This window comes from Saccopteryx bilineata, chromosome 1 (assembly GCF_036850765.1).
Source record: "Saccopteryx bilineata isolate mSacBil1 chromosome 1, mSacBil1_pri_phased_curated, whole genome shotgun sequence".
NCBI lineage: Eukaryota > Metazoa > Chordata > Mammalia > Chiroptera > Emballonuridae > Saccopteryx > Saccopteryx bilineata.
The window spans coordinates 265,172,069-265,194,652 of NC_089490.1; the positions used below are offsets into that span (position 1 = coordinate 265,172,069).

The 22,584-nt window shown below is 35.7% G+C and overlaps 1 protein-coding gene and 1 long non-coding RNA gene across 9 annotated transcripts in view; one reads left to right on the forward strand and one right to left on the reverse strand.

Moving 5' to 3' along the window:
* Positions 1 to 22,584, forward strand: part of LOC136312729 (uncharacterized) — a 176,484-nt gene that overhangs the window by 119,825 nt on the left and 34,075 nt on the right. The gene's annotated exons all lie outside the window — the stretch shown is intronic.
* Positions 1 to 22,584, reverse strand: part of RNF180 (ring finger protein 180) — a 199,026-nt gene that overhangs the window by 119,338 nt on the left and 57,104 nt on the right. For 7 of the 8 annotated variants that reach the window (XM_066242444.1, XM_066242471.1, XM_066242452.1 and 4 more), the window contains exons 3-5: positions 17,506 to 17,601; positions 15,040 to 15,996; positions 12,189 to 12,224 (exon numbers count right to left, since the gene is read on the reverse strand). In XM_066242444.1, the coding sequence (XP_066098541.1) occupies positions 12,189 to 12,224; positions 15,040 to 15,996; positions 17,506 to 17,601 (1,089 nt within the window). The remainder of the gene's footprint in view (positions 1 to 12,188; positions 12,225 to 15,039; positions 15,997 to 17,505; positions 17,602 to 22,584) is intronic. The other variant, XM_066242488.1, reaches the window with a different exon arrangement.

Below are 22,584 nucleotides of genomic sequence, written 5' to 3' on the forward strand. Positions count from 1 at the left end.
TATCAAGTCAACAAACAATTATTAACTGCCAACTTTGTACCTGGAGCTGGGAAGTATTAAGATGAAAGACACACAGGCCCTGCCTTTAGAGACCCGCTGTCCAGTCAAGGCATGAATACAGAACTTACAATGTACTGTATGTTCTAGTCACTTAGAAAGATCCTAGGAGATAGGAAAGCAGCTAAACTTGCCTGGGCACAGATAAGTAACTTCTGAAGTGGAGAAAGAGTAAAGAAATCAAAATAGAAGAACCAGTTACAAAAGCATGAAAGTATGTATGAGTTTCAAGGAACTAAGAAGAATCTGGACCAAAAAGAGGTGATAGGGAGGTGTGAGGGAGATAAAAATGAGGAAGATGAAAACGGAAATGTAGAGTGGGCACAAACTGAACAAATTTAGACAATATCCTTCATAAATGAGGATTCACAAATTTTCAGTTGACAGACTATTATGACCCAGTATACTTTAGCAGTAATTCAAGGAGATAATAGGTTTGAACTAGGGCCTAAAACAGTGAGAATAGAAGAAAAGAAATAGTTTAAAAGTAGAATGATCAAATTTAATAACTAATTATATAAGAGTATAATTGCCAATAATCTGTGGGCAATGAAGGAAATGGAGTCATAAAAGATGCCCAAGTTTCTAGCTTTGGGAATTGGTTAAATGATGTTATGCGTTTAGATAGAAAATTCAACACTGGGGTTTGCTATCGTAGAAAACTTTGAAATTGTATGTGGAGTTGGTGTCACAATGAAAATAGCTTTTATAAAACGAGGGCATAAACTTGCCTCAGAGTGTGGGCTACCTTTTGGCATATGCATATATTGACCGTAAAGGGGAAAATACTTATTTCTTGTTACAGAAGCAATTCACATTTATTTTAAATATTTGGAAGAAAGATTTTTATAACTCTTTGTAAAATTTTAATGCTTCCTTCCAATATTTTTTCATGGTTATGATCAAATTATCTGTAAATATGCTTATATGTCCTGTTTTGTTTTTCACTTAACATTGTAACATACTATTTACTCTTAGAATTAGTGTAAAATGAGAAAGGGTAACTGTCATATAGAAAGCCCAGACACAGGAGACCAGGAGTTAAGAAAGCCTTAAGGTCACACTATTGCTACTGACCATGCTATTAATCTACATTTAAAAGAAGACAACCCTTACAAGTTGAACAACAAATGGGAAGAGACATGTCACTAGCATCTAGTCATCTCATTCTTACTTTCTGTGTATGAAGCACTAAACATGTAGGAAAAAAATAAATAAGGCTTGGGTGAATTAAGTAACTTGCAAAGAACACACAGCTAAATTGTCAGTGGAACCAGAATTCAAATCTCAATTTGTTGGGACTTTCGGTTTTCCTTCAGTATTCATGCTGTTTCCCTTCGATTACAAGCCAAGCACAATGGCAGGTTTTCTGAGATAGAAATTTGGAATGCAAGGAGATTAGTTAGGGCAATGTGTGTGTCAATTCTAGTGATGGTGAAGGACAAGGCAGAGGAGCAGATTAGATAATTCCTGAAAGCCCTTTCAGTTCTAACTTTTGTGGCTCTGCACTCCTCAGCAGGGTTGCTGAATTTAACTCTTCTTTTCTTTCAGCTCCCATACAATCAGTTTTCCTTCATAGATATTGGTGCATATTACTCCAATACACATTGGTCTGAAGTCTCTTCTCAGAGGCTTGCATACAATTCCCATATCAATTAGTGAAGACAGCACAAGAACCCATAGGCAAAACTTGGCTCACTGTGTCATTTATAATTAATATGCTTCTCAATGGTAATTATTAATTTCTTGTCACATTAACTTTTTTGTTTCATGTCTATTTCCTTAAAAAATTATTTGCTGTTTTATTTCCTGTTTTTCACACACGTTGCTTTAGAGGCATAATTTTAAAATCAATTAAGGCAACAAATTGCTCTTTGTCAACTGTTTCACCTATTTCTGAACTGCCATATAAAGCATTGCCTACTTTTTCAAGGTCAGATAATGAGCAGTACAAAGAGAACACTGTCTAATGTAATAGTTCAAAACTCTGGCTACACATTATTAGAATAGCACAGAAAGCTTTTTAAAAATGGTAATGATTAGATCCACTACAAGTAACACCAGAGAACAAAATACGTTGGATGCAACCAGTTTTCCACGGAGTTTTCTAGCGGAAACAAAAAACAGCTGAGGATTAACTTTTAACATTTTGAAGTTCACAATAATTGTGGTATACAGGGTTAGGCAAAAGTAGGTTTATAGTTGCTTGTATGGAAAATAATACAATAATAAATAAATAATAATACAAGAATACACTGTTTTGCTTACTCACAACTGTATACCTACTTTGCCCAACCCTGTATAATGCCTGTAGAAATGTCCTAATAACTCCTCCCATGTCTGTGTCCATGTTCCTTCTCCATGTGACTTTATTGCTCCTCTCATCAAGAGGAAGAATCTACTTTGCCACCTATGATTCTGGTCTAAACCTCATGATCTGCTTTGACTAACTGTAAATAGAAGTGATGTTTTCTGATTCCAAGTCTAGGCTTCCGCTTTCCTCTAGCCATCTTGGAAGGCAACACTGTCACATGAAGATCATTAATAATAAAAGACCACATGAAGAGAGAGGACAGACTGAAATCAGATTCAACCCCCTGAGCTTCAAGTGAGGCCACCTTGGATATTCCAGGCCAGTTGAGTGCCCTTTGATATGGGCAACACCTGTAGAAGAACTAACTGGCTAATCCTACCCCAAATTGCTAACCAGCAGAATTAGAAACAAATAAAACAGATGTTTTTTTAAGCCAGTAAATTTTAAGAGAATATTATAGCAAGTGATAACTAATAGAGTAGTCTTAATGGATATGGTAAATATTAAAGACAAACTAATACATTCTTTTCTTTGCCAAAAACAATATTTATGTGCATTGAATACCGTTCATGTATTTAAAAAAGGAAAAATAAATCCAGAAATGTTATTTAGCACTGTTTCCTCTGTAATATATATTTAGGTTAAACCTTGAACTGTAGAATCAAAATATAAAAAAAACCTTTAATATCATATGTTATCATAAAAATAACTTTATATCATTTTATACACATTTAAAAATGTGTGAATACCTCACTTCCTATATGAAAAAGCTCATAAATCAAGTCTAAAAACTTTTACAGGTTAGACTAACCCAAGTATAAACTTTTTGGATGAATGAATGATATTACTCAAAATTATGTGAGGTTTTCTGTATACTGCTTTTACACAAAATTTACTAAATGGCTCTTACATTAATTCATTTATTTAACAACTATTTATTGAATGCACTGAGATAGATATTCTTCAAGGAAGAGTCAAATGTGTCTGGTTTAGTTATTTTTCACTGACTTTTAGGAACATATAATAGACAAATTAGACAAGTTTTGGAAATATAGCTAAAGGAATAATTATTTCTGCCTATATAAGTATTGGGAGACTCTAAGAAAAAGATGTTCCTTTAACTGTGCCTTCAGAGATGATTAGATTTCAAAAAGATGTTTTCTGGGCCCAAGAGGACAATCCAGGCAAGTAAAACCACAAAATAAAGCTAAGAGATGAAAAATGTTCAGAGTACAGTCAACAGTCCAATGTGGCTGAAACAAGGGTATATGTACAGAAACTCTGAAATACAACTGACATTATTAGTTCAGCAAAGGCACAGCAAACAACCTCAATATTAATTATCCTGTAGGCAATTGTAGTCAAAGAGGTTTGGGAAGATGATAGTAAAAGGAACAAATGTGGAGCTGTAGACACATTAATATAGACAGCAAACAGGGAAGGGCAGCAAGGTGGCCAGTTCAATGTTTAAATGAGAAGAATCTTGTCTATTGCTGTAATAAACAGTAATCCTGGGAGTAAGAAAGATGTAGAATTAAAAGAGTTATGAGTAGAAGCAAAGGGTAATCATAAGGACAGTACGTTTTTCCATAGGAACTGGTGTGATGAATTTTGATAAAATATAAGTGTTATTAAAAAGAAAAATATCTAAAATGAAAACTAGTCAAAATAAAGGATGTGTACCTGAAATTTCAAGTGCGCTGAAACAAGTGAGATCTCTCTGGCTCAGACAGACCTATAGTGACCCAAGGCTTTTGCTCTTTTGGATGAATTGCGACATTGTTTTGTTTCCTTTCCTTTTTAGGTATAACCCCAATAGTAAACACATTAAGGTAGGTTAGATAACGAAACTGTATGAAAGTCAGGGACTATGCAGAATGCTCTAGAGTCTGCTGGGAGAGCAGAATTCAGCAATTCACTTCTGAGTAAGCAGGAACTCTTTAACATACTGCAACATACAACATACTCAGTTAGTTTAAAGGTTAATTTAAATTTCTAGGTACTATATTTAGCATAATGATTAAGGACCTAGATAACTAATGAGTTAAATGAGAGAGAGCTCATTCTATCAAGCTCCATAAACTTGTGGTATCTATTTCTCAATTTACACCATCTGAGAAGAAATCGAAATGTCTTTCAATATGGCACTTACTCGATTCAAAATAACATAAAAATAACATTAGTAAAACTAGTCTTTCAGGGCAGATAGCTCATTATTAAGTTCAAAAAATTGACATGGGCACCCAAAATGAAAGCTGTCATTTTTACCATTAATACACCCATGGTCTGTGACTATTACCTCTATGGACTGAAATGGAACATAGTAGTTCTTGGTATATAACCATGTGCTAATTGGGAGTTCTTCATGTACCAATAAGACATGGTTTATTGTCTACTACTCCAACATTCAGAGTCCTGGCTCCGGTAACACTGTAGGGTAGGTTAACATTATCTTTCAATACCATAATGCACATTACCTTTCAATGCCGTAACATCTACCTACGCAGCCCTTGCTCTCCAGTGCCAGCTAAACAAACCTTTTCTCTATTATTTTTCCTGATCTAGCTCCCCCCATCCAAACGGAACTGTCCTTTGCCCAACCTAGGGAAGACCTGATAAATCAATCTAATAAATCCTGTCAAATTATGACTAATATCTGATACATAATTAATGAATTATGTTTCCTAGAACACATTCATTTTTAGAACCCCAAGAAAAAATAGAGAAGCCCTGGCCAGTTGGCTCAGCGGTAGAGCGTCGGCCTGGCGTGTGGGGGACCAGGGTTCGATTCCCGGCCAGGGCACATAGGAGAAGCGCCCATTTGCTTCTCCACGCCCCCCCTCCTTCCTCTCTGTCTCTCTCTTCCCCTCCCGCAGCCAAGGCTCCATTGGAGCAAAGATGGCCCGGGAGCTGGGGATGGCTCCTTGGCCGCTGCCCCAGGCACTAGAGTGGCTCTGGTCGCGGCAGAGCGACGCCCGGAGGGGCAGAGCATCGCCCCCTGGTGGGTGTGCCGGGTGGATCCCGGTCGGGCGCATGCGGGAGTCTGTCTGACTGTCTCTCCCCATTTCCAGCTTCAGAAAAATACAAAAAAAAAGAAAAGAAAAGAAAAAATAAAGAAGTAAGTAATGAAGAAATTCTAGGGAAGGTCATATAAAACACTCAAACTATAAGACCTGTAAATAGCTACCTCTTCTCTTGAGCTGGCCAAAATCACAGATTACACTAAAACTCTGTGGTAGGCAGAATCATCTCCACTTTTCCCAAAGGGGCCCGCATCCTAAGCCCTGGGACCTGTGAATATGTTATGTTAAATGCAAGAATAAAATGGTAGATGGAATTAAGGCTGCCAATCAGCTGACTTTAAAATAAGGAGATTATCCTGGATGGACTGGGTGGGCCAGCATACTTACAAGTCTTTAAATGGGGTAATGGGAGATGGAAGAATCAGAACCAGAGAGATGGCAGAATAAGGAAGACCTGACAGCCATTGCTGGCTTTGAAGATGGAAGGTATGCAAGAGCCAAGGAAAGTGGGCAGTCTCTAGAAGCTAGAAAAGGTAAGAAAACGGATTTCCCCCTTGAGCCTCCAGATAGAAACGCAGTCCTTGACACCCTGATTTTAGCCCAGTGAGCCACATTTCAGACTTTGCTCTTCACAACAATAACAAATTTATATTATTACTGTTTTAAGCAACTGCATATGTGGTACTTTGTTATAGCAGCAATAGGAAACTAATACATCAACAAAGTACACAAAAGGAGCTAGCACCTGATTTCCTTAAAATACACATCTGGTGTTTTCCTACAGAATTATACTGCTGCTTTATAGAAGTTGCCTAATATGTATTTCTTAGGGGTTAGACAACCAAAAATAAATGATCATTTGTGTTGCTGGAGATAAAAAAGAAAAATAAAGCTCCATCAACTAGAAATAATTTAACATGCACTGTTAAATGTTCAACTTCACAAAAAAGTACAATAGTGAAATGAAGTCAGTGGCTGATGTGGCCTTCTACCAAACACTCTTTTATTCAAGAAAGGGGTAAGATCAGTTTATCAAATGCAAGTTACCAAAACTCTACAAACATCAGAGTATGAATGGCTGACTGTGTTTACTGGCTTATATCATTTCACTCCCCTCTGCCAGCACCCCAATCCACTCTGTAGCACAAGATTTGCCGTGGATTTTATCCTGTATTTAGGGACTATGCCTATTTCCAGAAAACTGCACATACCACCTGAAAGTGGAAACCAGAATAGATGGAGTATCTACAGCTCCTTCAAAATAATGTATCCTAAGCCTTATCCCAGGTAGCTGAGTTAGTCCCTCTAACAAATATAACATACGCACATATATATAGGTATATATATATATAGTAACAAATAATAAATACCCCCAAAAAGCAGCTTAGTAACCGCACTAAGTCATTGCTGATCACAGCAAGACCAAAGCCTTACTATGATTTGTAAACTCTTTTTCACAAAGCACAGTTCACTTTTTCTAATCAAGAGACTAAAAATATCCAGTTCCATATTCTCCCCCAGTATATGAAATTCTCTGATGGAAGGAAATGATTTTGACTCTTATGCTGCAAGAGAAAATATGGTGCCCTCTGGTGTTGGAAAACAAGATGAGCCATGTCACCTTTATAAACTAGCACTCAGAGTTCTCAAAAAGCATAGAATTTTAGAGCTGACTCTCAGTGCACCACAGATGTGTTATTTTGTTTTACTAGAAAGTTCTGCTCATATATTATTAAATACTGAATTTTATTTTGATGGAGTATTAGAAACGCACTGTAAAATAATGAGGCCTCTTAGGTAAAAGAACACCTGCCTATATTATCTGTTGAAGCCTGCAGTTTTACAACCACAACCAGAAGAATGAAAGTGAATGATCTAAGACTTAGTGGCCAAAATAATTAACAAAAGGGAATGACATTAAAAGAGTAGTGTGATTTATAACTGATTTTCCAATTTATTACAAAATATTGGAGACATATGAAATGGAATAAAACAGAAGACAACAGTTGTGATAACACTAGCAACCTTAAGCGCTAAAACATAGCCAGTAGAGTTGGAGTCCTCTACATAGTACTCTAGGTCATATTCTCCCTCCCACTGAGAGGTAAATACTCGATTGATTTGTAAATTTATTTTTCAGTTTTTTACACTTTCTCTAACACTGTTATATTGCTTCTAAAATTAAAAATTAAATATAAAATACTACTTTGTAAAAGAAAGTTCAAGTGATAGCAATTACATTTGGTCATGCAGAGCCAGAGAGAAGATTCCAGCTATACCTCCCCAGTGTGAGGGCAAAGGGGAGCTGATACCGTAAGGTTCACAGGTATGAGAAGAGGCAAGAATAACATCTCAGCCATCAGACAAGTTCTAAGAAGGTTTGAAAAGGACACGGAAGCACTGCCAGCAAGTGCCTAAGATTTTTAAATCCTGTAAGAGCAGAAACGGGGCAATGAGGGAGTCAACAGCTGGGCAGTGGTCTTGGTTGATGTGGCTACAGAAGCCAAAAGTGGAGGTTTAGAATGTAAATCAGGTGCAAGTCTTCCCAGCGCACACAAAGCCCAAAGGCTGAAGGTATAGCCTAGTTCTAACAGTCAAGCACAGCTAGCACTAAGCTCAGTCCTATGTCATAAGCTCCAATTTTCTATGTCACTCTGGGACCAGCTTACTGAGAATTCTGTTTTTCCCGTCTCTAAACAAGTTGGTCTTAACACAAAATTTGGGAAAGGACAGCATGTGTATTGGCTGTTCTCCTACTTCCTAATTCTTTTTTTTGCTTCACTGCCTTCATGCTCCTGTCCAGCTGCTCAAATAAAGACACCATCAGAGCTTCCTCATGCTCTAGTGATCTAATAGCTCATGAAAATCAGGCAGCACAAGTAAAACACTGTCTACTGCACCCAGCACATAGTAAAGCTCAATACTTGCTAACAGCTGCTATCATCACTCTCACCACCACCAGCTCTCTATTTCATTTCCACCCTCCTCCTTGCTCCTAGTCAGCCTTTCATTAAGTACCAGGCTAAGGAAAGTTATCTGAATATACCTGAACATGGGTATTTATATTGTCTTTTATTTCAAGCAAGGAGCTCTATTAGGTGTTAGAAACTTTAAGATCAAAACATCTTGTCTTCTCCGGTATGGTTCTTCCATCCAACCCCCTTTCAGCCTGGTTCCTGTTTACAGCTGCCTTTCTTCTGCTACATCCACCAGAATTCACATTCTCTTTGCTCTTCATAAATCATTTGTCATGGACTATCAACTTGGTTCTAAATCACTCAATTTTTTTTTGTTGCTCTCTCTTCTTTCCAATAATTCTTAACTGTAACTACTACTCATTGGAATCACCTGAAAAAAATATATATATTTAATACACAAAAATGAGCATAGTGATGCCCAGCCTAGACCATTCAAAGCATAATCTGACAGAGTCCAAGCATGGTGTTTTTAAGAGCTCCTGAGAGGATTTCAACCTGCAGCCAGGCAGGGTTAAGAAGTACTGTTAGCCTTGACCCTTAAATCATTTACCATGCCTGAAGCACTGAATACATCATTTATTTGTTCAATTCATCCACTCAGCAACCATTTACTGAGTTCTTACTGTGGATCCAGCCTGGAGCTACTCGGAACTCTCTAGCAGCTACACAGCATCCCCAGATCAAACAGAAGTTTCTGACCACTGCATCATAATTCTTTACCAACTGACCATTTCTCCTCTCTTTTCTGTCAGCAGTCTTCCAACTTCTGCACAACCTCCCTACCCTTCCTCTCTCAATCAAGCTTGCTTTTTTGTGACTGCTCTGGGGTTTTCAGATGCATCTCAAATCTTGGTCAAAACCAGTCCTTGATTAAGTAAACTGTTGGCCAAATCCACTAAGAGATGGCATTTCTGCAAATGCATTAGAAAAGATTCCTATGTGTTGCCCCCACTCACTCAAAGGTCCCTGAAAGAAGGGATCACACTCCATTCATTGTATCCTCAGTACTTAGTGCAGGTATTGGCAAACAGTCAACTATTCAAATGAGCACCAGTAAATGAAGAAAAGCATGAATAAATAATACTACCAAATTATACTAAAATAATGATGCTGAAACATTTCCTGAATCACCAAAGACCAATAAATATGTGAGGGGGAAAAAGCCTCCTTTCTCGGAAGGCGGTTGTATAATAATGGTTAAAAGCACAAACTTTGGGATCTACATCTGCCACATACTAGGTTTGTGGGTTCAGGAAAGTTATTTAACCTCTCTGATCCTGTTTCTCCTTCCATAAAATGGTGATAATAATAGAAATTATATCATAAAATGGTGTAGAATTAAATAAAGAAAACAACTCAGAGAAATACCCAGCATATAGTATAATATGGGAGGCAAAATATGACTCCCCAAAGATGTCCATGTCCTCATCCCTGAACTTATGAATAAGTTACCTTACCTGGCAAAAAGGACTTTGCAGCTGCAATTAAGTTAAGAATCTAAAAATGGAAAGAATATTTTGCATTATCTAGGTAGGCCTAATGTAATCACAAGGGCCCTTAACTAGGTCAAAGAAAAGATGTAACAAAGGAAGCAGAGGTTGGAATGATTTCATAGCTAAAAGGAGGCTACAAGCTAAAGAATGAGATCAGCTCCTAGAAGCTGGAGAAATCAAGGAACAGATGTTACCCTAGAGCCTCAAAAAGGAATGCAGCCCTGCCAACACAGTGATCTCAGTCCCATAATACCCATTTCCACATTGTGATCTCCAGAAATATGAGATGATAAAACTATAGTTTTAAGCTACTATGTTTTTGGCAATTTGTCATAGTAGCAATAAAACACCAATACACAAGGGATATATAAGCGTGATAAGTAGTATTATTTTCCCTCTCGCTGTTTCAAAACTTTCCCGAGTTAAGTCATGTTGATAGTATATATCCTTGATATGGTATGTAATGTGATGAAAATGGTGTTTTTACTGTGATCTTCCTTCTCAAAAAACAAGTACAGAAAAGAGTTAACATACAACATCTGTCAAAGAGAAACTAAGCAAAACAATTCTATTTACAACTGCATAAAAATACAAACAAATAAAACCTAGGAATAAACTTAGCCCAGGAGGTAAACAACCTATACTTGGAAAACCCTAAGACATTAAAGAAAGAAACTGAAGAAGATACAAAGAAATGGAAGTATATACTGTGTTTATGAGTGTCTGCACTACCCAAAGCAAACTACAGATTTAAGGCAATTCCTATCAAAATACCAATGATGTTTTTCACAAAACTAGAACAATCCAAAAATTTATAACATAAAAGGCCCCTAATAGCCACAGCAATTTTGAGGAAGAAGAACAAAGGTGGAGGTATCACACTACCTGCTATCAAACTCTACAACAAGGCTAGACTAACCAAAGGAGCATGCTCCTGGTAAAGCTTTCAGTTTGCTTCAAGTTGATCAATTAAATTTAACAAAATTTCAATCAAAATCCCAACAGGGTTTTGTTAAATATAAACAGGCTGTTTCTAAATTTTATATGGAAATGCAAAGAAACTAGAATAACTCAGACGATTTTGAAAAAGAACAATAGAATTGGAGGAATTACAGTACCATATTTTATGACTTACTACAAAGCTACAACCAAGAAAAAGAGCTATATTGGCAAAAGGAGAGATAAAAAAATAAACCAAATAGAAGAGAGTGTCGGCCCTGGCTGGTTGGCTCAGTGGTAGAGCCTCGGCCTGGCATGCAGAAGTCTCGGGTTCGATTCCCGGCCAGGGCACACAGGAGAAATGCTCATCTGCTTTTCCACCCCTCCCCCTCTACTTCCTCTCTCTTTCTTCCCCTCCCGCAGCTTCATTGGAGCAAAGATGGCCCGGGCGCTGGGGATGGCTCCTTGGCCTCTGCCCCAGGCTCTAGAGTGGCTCTGGTCGCAACAGAGCGACGCCCCAGAGGGGCAGAGCATCGCCTCCTGGTGGGCAGAGCGTCGCCCCTGGTGGGCGCATGCGGGAGTCTGTCTGACTGTCTCTCCCCGTTTCCAGCTTCAGAAAAATACAAAAAAAAAGAAAAAAAAAAAAGAAGAGTGTCCAGAAACAGACCCACACATATACAACAGATTTTTGACAAAGCTGCAAATGCATTTGAATGGAGAAAGAATAGTGATTTCATCTTAATGTAAAACAAAAGACCAAGCCTGAACTAAATCTCACATCTTATTTTTAAAAATTAACTCAAAATGAGTCCTAATTCTCAATTCAAAACTATAAAACTTTCAGAAGAAAACATAGAAAATCTTCATACTCTAGGGTTAGGCAGAGTTTTTAGGTATTAGACTGTAAGTATGATCCACACACACACAAAAAAAGAGATATTGGACATCACTGAAATTAAACCTGTTTGCTCTACAGTAAAAGAAAACTGTCAAGAGAATAAAAAGACAAGCTCCAGACTGGGAGAAAAAAAAAATTTACAAATCAAATCACATATCCAACACAGAACTTATCTTTAAAATATATAAAGAACTTTTACAATTCAACATGAAGAACACAATCCAATCAAAAATGACCAAAAGATCTGAATAGATACCTCACAGAAGAATATGTACAAACGAAAAAATAAGTACATAAAAAATGTCCAGCATTATTAGGGAAATTCAAGTTAAAATCACAATGTGGTACAATATTATCTATTGAATGACAAAATAAAATATATTGAGACTACCAGCAATGGAACTCTCACACACTGATGCTTTGAATGCAAAATGGAACAGCCATTCTGAAAAACAATTTGACAATTTCTTATAACTATACACTTACCATATGATTCAGCAATCTCACTCCTGGAAATTTACCCTAGAGAAATGAAAACAGGTTTACACAAAAACCTATACAGAAATGTTTATAACAGCTCTTTTCATAATTGTCAGAACCTGGAAAAACCCACCTATCCTTCAACAGCTGAATGGATAAACTGGTTCATTTTTACAATGGGATATACGACAGAGCAATAAGAAAGAACTACAGATATGTGCAACAACTTGGATGAATCTCACAGACAATTGTAGTGTGTAAAAGAAACCAGTCTCAAAATGTTATATACTATATGATTCTAATTTTATAACATTGTATTATTATTTTGAAACATTATTAAAAAGGCAAAACTAAAGTAATGAAGACTAGAACAGTGCTTTTCAGGGATTAGGGATGAAACAAGAGTGTGATTATAAAGATATTATCAAGACACAATCATGAAGACATAGGGAGATTTTGGGGGTGGTGGAACTGTCTGTATTTCCATCGTGGTGGTTGTTACATGAATCTACACATATGTTTAAATCATAGAGATGCATGCCAAGAATAAATCTATTTTATTGCATAATTTTAAAAACTACAACCAAAAGACTATGCTGAATTAAAAAAAGGTTTGTTAGTTGAAAGTAGCTGAACACAATCTTTCCTCAAAGTATATGCTCAATTCACATTTGCTGACCAAAACCACTGAAAACTGGCTCTCTTTTCTGCATCAATTTCTCAATCTTATTTCTATGTCTAAGCTTCAAAAATTTCAATAAATTTTTGTAGTTATCATTAACATTTCCTACAATGGTATCTGCCACAGAAATATGTCCAGTTTGCATTAAAAACAAATAATTAAAAATGTCAAATGAAAGTCAGAATTCTAGATTTCCCAACAAATTATTTTAAACTTAAAAAAATATCATTAAAATAACAAAAACTTTTTCTCTGTATTTTGTATGTTATCTTCCACATCAAGAAAAAAGACAAAATGTGTTCTGAAATTACACAAAGACATGGTATACCAAACAGATATTTAATAAATGCTTGCAAAATTAATCTTTTTTAAAGATGGATAAGCTAAAACAGCTAAGCCATCAACTTATCTCAAATATTAGCTCTTTCTAGGATTTATCTTCTTGTTTGAATTAGCAAAACTGGGTATTAAAATTTATTTTTATTATTCTTTCTGGCTCAAACCGTAATGTGCACTCATATCCCTAACTGATGTCACTTCTACTATTTTACATTTTCTTTGCTAAATAGATATTGGTCATTTGCCTGTAGCTCCTGTGCAACCAACCAAACCTATTAGGATCCTACCACATCACCCCTTCTATTGACCTGTCACAGGTCTAAGACTCATTTATTATGATCAATTAGCTGAGCATATTGGTTAAATCACATGTGTGTAAATGAATAAAAGTAACCATCAAGAAAAAAAATTAACTTTGGTCTTGTTAAAGTAAAACACTGTTCTTGTATTGGAAAATGACTAATAATATAGCTGAGGTTTTCAGAGTACCCAATCCAAGAATCAAACACATTTTAAAAACTGCAAATGTGTTATTTGCATATACTTACAGTACAGTGCAAGTATAATTTTAATACTTCTTTTAGATTTCTATTTGTTAGAGAAGTTAGAGCCGTCCACACTGTTTTTAAGATATTCTTTCAGAATATTTACTTAACATATGACCATCTTCAATTTATCTGTGTTAGGTCAAATTTTCAATAAAATTTTTGAATTTTACAGCTTCAATAAATTAAACTATAAGGTATTTTATAATGGTGCTAAATATATATTTATTTATAAATTTTACAATATATACATTCATTCCACATTACACCATCATTTGCAAATAAACCAAACAGAAATGCTCTTGCCAGCTACCCAGTCAAAAATGTAATAAACAATTACCTAATATAACTATACTATCAAACAAAAAGGTGAAAAATAACTAAACTTTTTGAAGCACTAATGCAGTAACTTTGTTTTGTTCAGTCTATAACTAGGATCATAAGCACTAAGTTCGCTTAACTGTTTTTAAAAGAATGAATTATTATGCAAAGTTGCCACTTTCCACATTTTAGTTCTGAGGACACTGTTATTATACTGATTAGTAAGGACTACTATGTATTAGAGACAAGTAAATAATAAAGGAAATTTGCAAAAATAAAATTTATATAGAAATATAATAGTCCTCAGACTTCCAAATTTTCATGAGCATCTATCCCATTCATTGACTTTGACTGCATTCCTTAGCACTAACATTTATTGCTCAGTCCTTCGCATAGCCCACCCTTGAATGTATCACAGGAGTTTAAACCAAAGAGAAGCATGCTCTCTTATAAACTACAGCAAAGCTCAATTATCCTTTAGATTATTTTCACAAGTCAGCAGTTAACCACATCTGGATTATGTGGGCACATAATTAAATAAGGCTCCTGGCAAATATTCATTTAAGCTAAATATGCTGAAAGTGAATGAATGAGTCATTGGATTAGATTTACTTAGAGAAACCTTTTTGCTTCACCTTAACCTGAAATAAATCCTACCTTGAATAAACTTAAAATGTTATATGACAATCTAGTGTCAATATCATGAAGATTACTGTTCTTCTAAAATCTTAACAGTATTGAGAAAAACTTCACAAAAGGGTGTTTTTTTAAACATCTGTTTGCAGAGAGACAGGGTTAAATATGTCAGTTACAATAGAGTTGCTTAAGTTCACCTAGAAAGAAATGTCATTTAAAAAATTATTAAGACCAAACTTTTATATAATATAGGTATTATAAAATATATATATTTATGTATATATGCTTCAACATTTACAATATAAAATTTTTAGTAAACTCTTAGAAAAATTACCTGCTTCTGCAGCCATCTTTCATGCCTTCGTTGTTTCCTTCTAAGATTCTTCAGTTTGCTCCTCTCTCTCTTACTGAGCCTCTGGTTAATGGCACCCACTGAGAAACTGCCCGTGTGCAAGAAGCCCACAGGAGAGCGGAGCTCCTCCCGGTCCGTGGCCTCCAGTGTGCTCCTGCCTGCTGAGGGCAGGTCCACCAGAAAAGTCAGGCTGCCAGAGTGAGCATGGTCAGAGTATGCTGCAGAAGCTTCTAGACCACACTGAAATTCTCTTCCTCTTTGTGTCTGAGTCTCACTGGGAGCCACTGACAATCTTTGCAGCAGCATATTAGGATCAAAACTTGATGAAATCTGAAAGGAACAACTATTTTTACTAGATTCTAAAGGCAAGCCCGAAAGGTCAATAGGCTGTGTTTCATTTAGCCTGGAAAAGACAGTAGTCTTACTACGTATTTCATACAAGGTGGGTAAGCAAGTCAGTTTCTCACTGATGCTTAGATCCAGGCTATGCGATTTTCTATGAAAAGCTCTTCTAGTGCATCTGCCAGTCACAAGCTGGGGAACAAAAAGCTGGTATTTTGGATCGCATGCTTTGAAGAATTTTCCCTTCTTCATCTGAAAATACGTAGACCGTACCTCCAGGCAGAGAGCTTCTGTTAATCTTCCAGGGCCATTATTATTTTGAGCCATATTTAAAAGCCTGAGATTTCTATTTTTGAAGGCACCACCTGTCAGTAGCGTTTCCGTGTCACAACCTGACTGAACTCTGGGATGTGACAAGTATTTCAGCGATGGTCTCATTAGTCGGCCTGCCTGTGCTGGCTGATGATCTGTCCGGCTCTTGGAGAGATGTACAGCTGTAAGCTGGCCACAGGAACATTTTGGAGTGCTGACAAAATTAAAGCCCCCTAAACGGGCCCCACAAAAAGGGCAATTCAGTTTTCCAACTGTCCACTGGGCCTACAGGTAATAAAGGAAAATAAAGACAAGGCATTCATTGTAATCACAAAGAATGTGAGGTGTTTTTTCTTTTAAACCCACCACATGAAAGTTTTCTATGCCATAGAAAAGGCTAGCTTTCTGTTTTCTGATTAGTAGACAGAACAATAAATGAAAACAAGCTTTCTCATAAACAGAGATAAGCAGCTCCAAAGTTCTAAAATGGTAACATATTGCACACCATGCCCATTTGAACATACTCCTAAGAATTCTAAAAGAATCTCTTAAAGGATAGGTTGAATATGTATACAGTGTGGACTAGTGAAAAGAAAAATACACTATGGAACCAGGAAGCACATCACTCTACAGAGCTTAATTTGCAAGTAAAATTCCACAGAAAAGTGTCTGTTTTGATACACTTCTTGCATACCAAGCACTGTGGGAGGGAGCTTTACTCAACCATCAGAATAAAGCTCTGTCTGCCTTTACTTATACAACCAAAAGATATTGCTTGCATACTCAGACTGGAAATTAACAATGAGCTGGCTTAAAATTAACTTTTTAACAGAGATAGTGGAACATCTGCAGTGTCCTAATATATTTTGTAAAGTTCAGGACACGTACAAGCACCATACTGGCATTTTCCCAGGAAATCATGACAATGTGAGAATGGATGCAAGGAATATCTACCAAATGTTATTGTTTAAAAACAACAATAAAACGTTAAGCAAGTCAGTGGAGAAAGATAATTATATTTTCCTAAAAATCATATTACTTATAGTTTTCTAAAACTTAAGGGTTTTGAATTGTGAGAAATGATGATGTCATATTGTTAAAAAAGTGAGTTCTTGCTCTTATATCTTTAAGGATTCTTAAAATTGCAGTATTTTGATTTTTACAGTGCCAATAAGAATCCTTAATTACTCAGTTTATGTGTGTGCATACATGAATAATATATACAGGATATTTCGTTAACTCAATATAGACATTATTCTAGGTCTATATTGAACCCCTGACTTCACGGAGTTTATATTCTAGTCGGGCAGCTGGGCAATTAAATAAACCATGTGTGTGTCTGGGTGAGTGTGTGTATGTGCGTGTGCATGAGTGTATAATTCATATACTGATACCCGTAATATGTACTGATGCATATTTAAAAGTGTAAATTATAGACAGGTATATGAAGCAGAGGAGGAGGAAAGGAGTGTGAAGAGTGGTAACAGTGGGAGGGACGTTGATAGGTAGGTCAGACATGTCCCTTTTGAAAGTCAAGACCAACGGAAACAAGAGAACAGGTGAGTATCTGTGGGAAGAGCTTTCCAGTGAGGGGAAATACCAAGTGCAAAGCTCGTGGCAGAAAAGTACCTAAAGCATTCCAGTAATAATGAGAAGACAGTACGTGTAATCAAGTGTACACAGCCTTTCATGTCTCTTGAAATAATATATCCAAGAAAAATAGCTCTTAAAATAAGGACAAAAACATTCTGAAGGTAGTATATTCCGAATTTTACTCTGACCAGAGAAACTTACTTTTCGTATTAGGCGGTCTATCCATTCTGGAAGGGCTCCTATGTTCATGTGCCACACATGACAAGTATTTTGATCATCAGCTGAACCACGTTTATCCTGTTATATCAAAATACATTATATTTGTATTACCGGTTCAGAATTTATTTTACCAATTTTGTATTTTTGAATAAAAACCCAAAAATATAAACTCAATTTTGGCTAGGAATGAAATATATACTGTCCTCCTCTCCCACTCCCATCTCCAAAACAAACCCACAAAGACAAAAAAAAAAATTATTTTCAGGGAATAACTACCTCTGAATTTTTTTTTAAAAAAGCCCTTCACTTTACTGAGTTCATCAATTAAATTTAAAATCTACCAGTATGTTACTTAATGAGCAAATCCAGTGCCTTATTCTTTCTCTTGTGTGTTTGTGAGAAAAGAAGTAGTGCCGTTCATGACAGTTCTCCCCTGCCTTCAGTCTCGGATTCTATCTGGGTTCTACTGCAGACCAAAGGAGCTGCAATATTCTCTATCAAGATGCTCAAGAATGAGGGAGAGAGGCAATCCAGTAGGCAGCTGAAAAAGCCCTGAATAAACAACAAAAATTTCAAATAGAGACACTTATGGCTTTCTGAAGTAGCTTTGTAGAAATAAATGTGATTATAGTCAAGAGAGTATGGCCTCCCAACGTGTCATAATAATGCAGGGCAGGCCAGTGGGGAGCTATGTGCTCTTTATTACCTCTGTGACCTTAGGCCAATTGCTTTACCTCTCTGGTTCTGTTTCTTCACCTGTAAAACACTGCTCGATAATTGCTAAGGTACCTTCTGCATCTATAAAATTTCCTTCTATTAAATGACAGAAAGGTGTTGATTGAAAGAACCACGAATGGGTTCTTCTTTTCCCAGGATCAGATTTTATAAGAAGTAGTGATGCAAGTTGCCAAAGCACAATTCTTTTAGCTCTCCCACACAGCTGCACTATTAGTGACTATAATCAAAATAACAAACTAGGAAATTCCTAAACATAACTTACAAGCTTCTAATCACAGTAATATGAATAAAAGAGGACTGAATCTAAGAACTTTTCACTAAATAACCTCCATTTGATTGTGGTAGACCAATGTAGACAAAAAGTTTTAGTATGATTTATTTACACATTGGAAAGATATATTAATATAAAGAAGCCATTTCAATCTAATATCTAGTAGGCTTCACAAAATCACAATATAAATTAAAAGGGGAAAAGGACTTACGTTATCAGTATATGTAAGGTCACATTTCATTGTTTTATATACTGTACATGATGGTATTTTATACAATAATCAGTGCTAACCCAAATTTAAGATTATAATGGTGAAAGAAATTTTTGTTAAAAAGTTTGAAATTCTTCCAATTCTAATGTTTTAAACATCTACAACATGGGTTGAAAATATTTCAATGGCAAATATAAAGTCTGTTGGGAAGGGTTTAGAGCAGGCCTAAGTAAAACGCTATAGTTTTATTCATGAGCCAGAACTCCAATTCTGGTTAACAAAATGCAACTTTCCACAACAATGGTGAGAATAACGACAGAGCACCAGACAATATGAAGAGAGAATTACTGAATAGAAGCAAAGTTAGAAAGAGAAGAGGAAATGCTAGGAATAACTTCTAGCTCAACCATCTAACTTCTACTAAGCATAACAAAGAATATGAAAGACCTATATCCTGAAAACTACAAAGCATTATTAAAAGAGACTGAAAAAGACACAATGAAATGAAAAGCTATTCTATGTTTATTAATTGGGAAAACTGACATAGTTAAAATGGCCATATTCCCCAAAGCAGTATACAGATTTATCTAATCCCCATAAAAATCCCAATGTCATTTTTTAAAGAAATAGAATAAAAAAATCATCATATATGTATGGTACCACAAAAGACCTTCAATAGCCAAATAAATCCTGAGAAAAAGAAAAACAAAGTCAGAGGTATCATACCACCTGACTTCAAATATACTACAAAGCAACAATAATCAAAACTGCATGGTACTGGCAAAAAAACACAGAGACCAGTGGACAGAACTGAGAGCCAAAAAATACACCCACAGGTATGTGGGCAAATAATTCTTAATAAATGAGCCAAAACCACATAACAGAGAAAAGAAAACCTCTTCAACAAATGGAGCTGGGAAAACTGGAAAGCCACATGCAAAAGAATGTAACTAGGTTACAGTCTGTTCCTATGTACAAAAATTAATTCAAAATAGATCAAAGATCTAAATATAAGACCTAAACAATAACTTACATAGAAGAAAACATAGGTACTAAACTTATGGACCTTGATTGTAGAAACATTTTATGAATTTGACCCCAAAAGCAAGAGAAGTAAAGGCAAAAATAAATGAATGGAACAAAAGCAAACTAAAAAGCTTATGCATAAGAAAAGAAACTATCGATAAAACAAAAAAGGCAACCAACCAAATGAGAGATATTTGTAAACAACAGCTCTGACAAGGGGTTAATATCCAAAATATATATAAACTCATACAACTCAACACCAAACAAATAATCCAATTAAAAATGGTCAGAGGTCCTGAACAGACACCTCTCCCAAGAAGACATAGAAACAGCCACAGATATATAAAAAAAGATCAACTTCACTGGCTATTTGGGAAATGCAAATCAAAACTACAAAGAGATACTACCTCGCACCTGTTAGAATGACTATTATCAACAAGACAGGTAATAACAAGTGTTGCAGAGGTTGTGGAGCAAAAGGTCCCTTCATTCACTACTGGTAGGAATGTAAATTGGTACAGCCACTATGGCAAACAGTATGATGGTTCCTCAAAACTTAAGAATAGAGTGACCATATGACCCAGCAATTCCCCTTCTGTGTATCTACCTGAAAAATTTGAAAACATTTATTCTCAAAGATATATGCACTCCTAGGTTTATTGCAGCATTACCCATGGTAGCTAAGACATGGAGACAACCAAAGTGTCCTTTGATAGAGGGTCAGATAAAGAAGATGTGGTACATATATATTATGGAGTACTAGTCAGCTATAAGAAAAGATGAAATACTGTATTCGTGACAACAGGAAGGGACCTTGAAAATATTATGCTAAGCTAAGTTAGTCATTCAGAAAAAGCCAACAAATCATATGATTTCACTCATATATGTGATAAAAAAATTGAAACTCATAGTTCTGGCCGGGTAGCTCAATTGGTTAGAACATTGTCCTGATGATCCAACGTGGCAGGTTCAATCCCTGGACAAGGCACATTTAAGAGTCAACCAATGAATGCATAATGAAGTGGAACAACAAATCAATGTCTGTGTCCCTCTAATATCAGTAAACAAAAAGAATAAAAAAAAGAAACTCATAAGACTCAGACAACAGTATGGTGGGTACTAGAGGGAAGGATATGGAGAGGTGGTAAAGGACAAAAGGGGCCAAATAATGGTAATAAAAGATGATGTTATTTTGAGTGGCAGGAACACAATGCAATATACGAATGATGTATCATAGAATTGTACACTTGATACCTATAAGACCTTATTAACCAATGCCAGTTCTATAATTTTAATTTTTAAAAAAGGGTTAAAAATGTTTATTTTATTATAGATTTTCATTAAATAATACAGGAAAAATTCAGGCAGAGAAGCATTTAATTACTAGCTTCAAAATGGCAAAGTGAATATATATCCCTACTATTCTCTCTATTAAACCACAAAACCTATAAAAGATATTTTTGAAAAATGAATTAATAGCTAAACTAGAAAATATATATGGGGATACTTCAGTGAGACAGAAATTGAGAAGAACCTCTGAAAGATTAATGAGGGAAACAACAGCATACCATATCTAAGTACATAATAGATAAGAAGCACGCAAAGAATGGTCCATGGCAAAGTGGTGGAAACTAGAATGGGGGTTTTGGGAATCTACTAGAAATGGACTTGAGGACTGTCTCCATCCAAGAGTAGCATCTGGGACAAAGAGAAATAGGGCAACATCCTAGGGTGGTTGAAAAGTCCTCAAAAAAATGAAAAGCATTTGCAGTAAGTTCCAAAGATTAGCTAGTGAGGATCAAATTCCATTCTCACTGAAAATAGTACCACAACATATAGAGAATGTGATATAGATTTGTTTGTACTAATAAAATATATCTCTAATATATATTATTAGAGATAATATATATATATATTTTGAAAAATATATATATTATTAGAGATAATATATATATATTTTTTGAAAAAGCAAGTGAAAAATAAATACACTCTGTATCATATTAAAAGCATATACAACCTAAAATACAGTATTATAGTTTTCTATGGAAACATATATACTATATGTAAATGGATAAAAAAAAAAAAAAACTACCTAAAAGGTTGTGTACCAACACTGGGTAGATTTGGAGGAAGAAAAAAGACTAAATTAGGAGAGTAACCAAAAGGAAACTTTAACTTTTCCATAATTGTTTTAATGAGAGAATATATTATACTTGTAAAATTAAAATTTTATTTAAAAATAGATTCATATAAAAATAAAATATTGATTCTAGCAATGCTGGAGTAAGAAGTAACAGAGATGCTCTCACCATTACAACTGGTAAAACTAGGCAACATAAAAAAAGGTAACAAGAGACAAAGGTGGACATTTTATAATGATAAAGGGGACAACTCATCAAAAAGACATAGTATTTGTCAATACATATGCACTCATCCTAGGAGTAACAAATATATAAAACTGTTACTAGCAGACCTACAAAGAAAAACTGACAGATGGTGTCAGAGAAATGGCGCTGTAAGGAGCGATACCGATAAACCTCCCCCCAAATTCAACAAGATCTTCAACCAGAGACAGAAAAATCTATCCTTGGAGCCTCCAGAAGTTGCATGCTAAATGCAAAGGTATGATTGAGTGAAAAATGGACTAAATATATAATCAACCCCAAAGGAAATAAGGAGGAAGAAACACTCTGCCTTCCTCACTAACCTAAATAAGGGCTGCTTTCACTGGGAACTGAGAGTATAGGAAAACACGGGCATAGGGTGTGAATAGAACCAGACTGTGGCACAAACATCTGAACCAGGCTGTGGCATG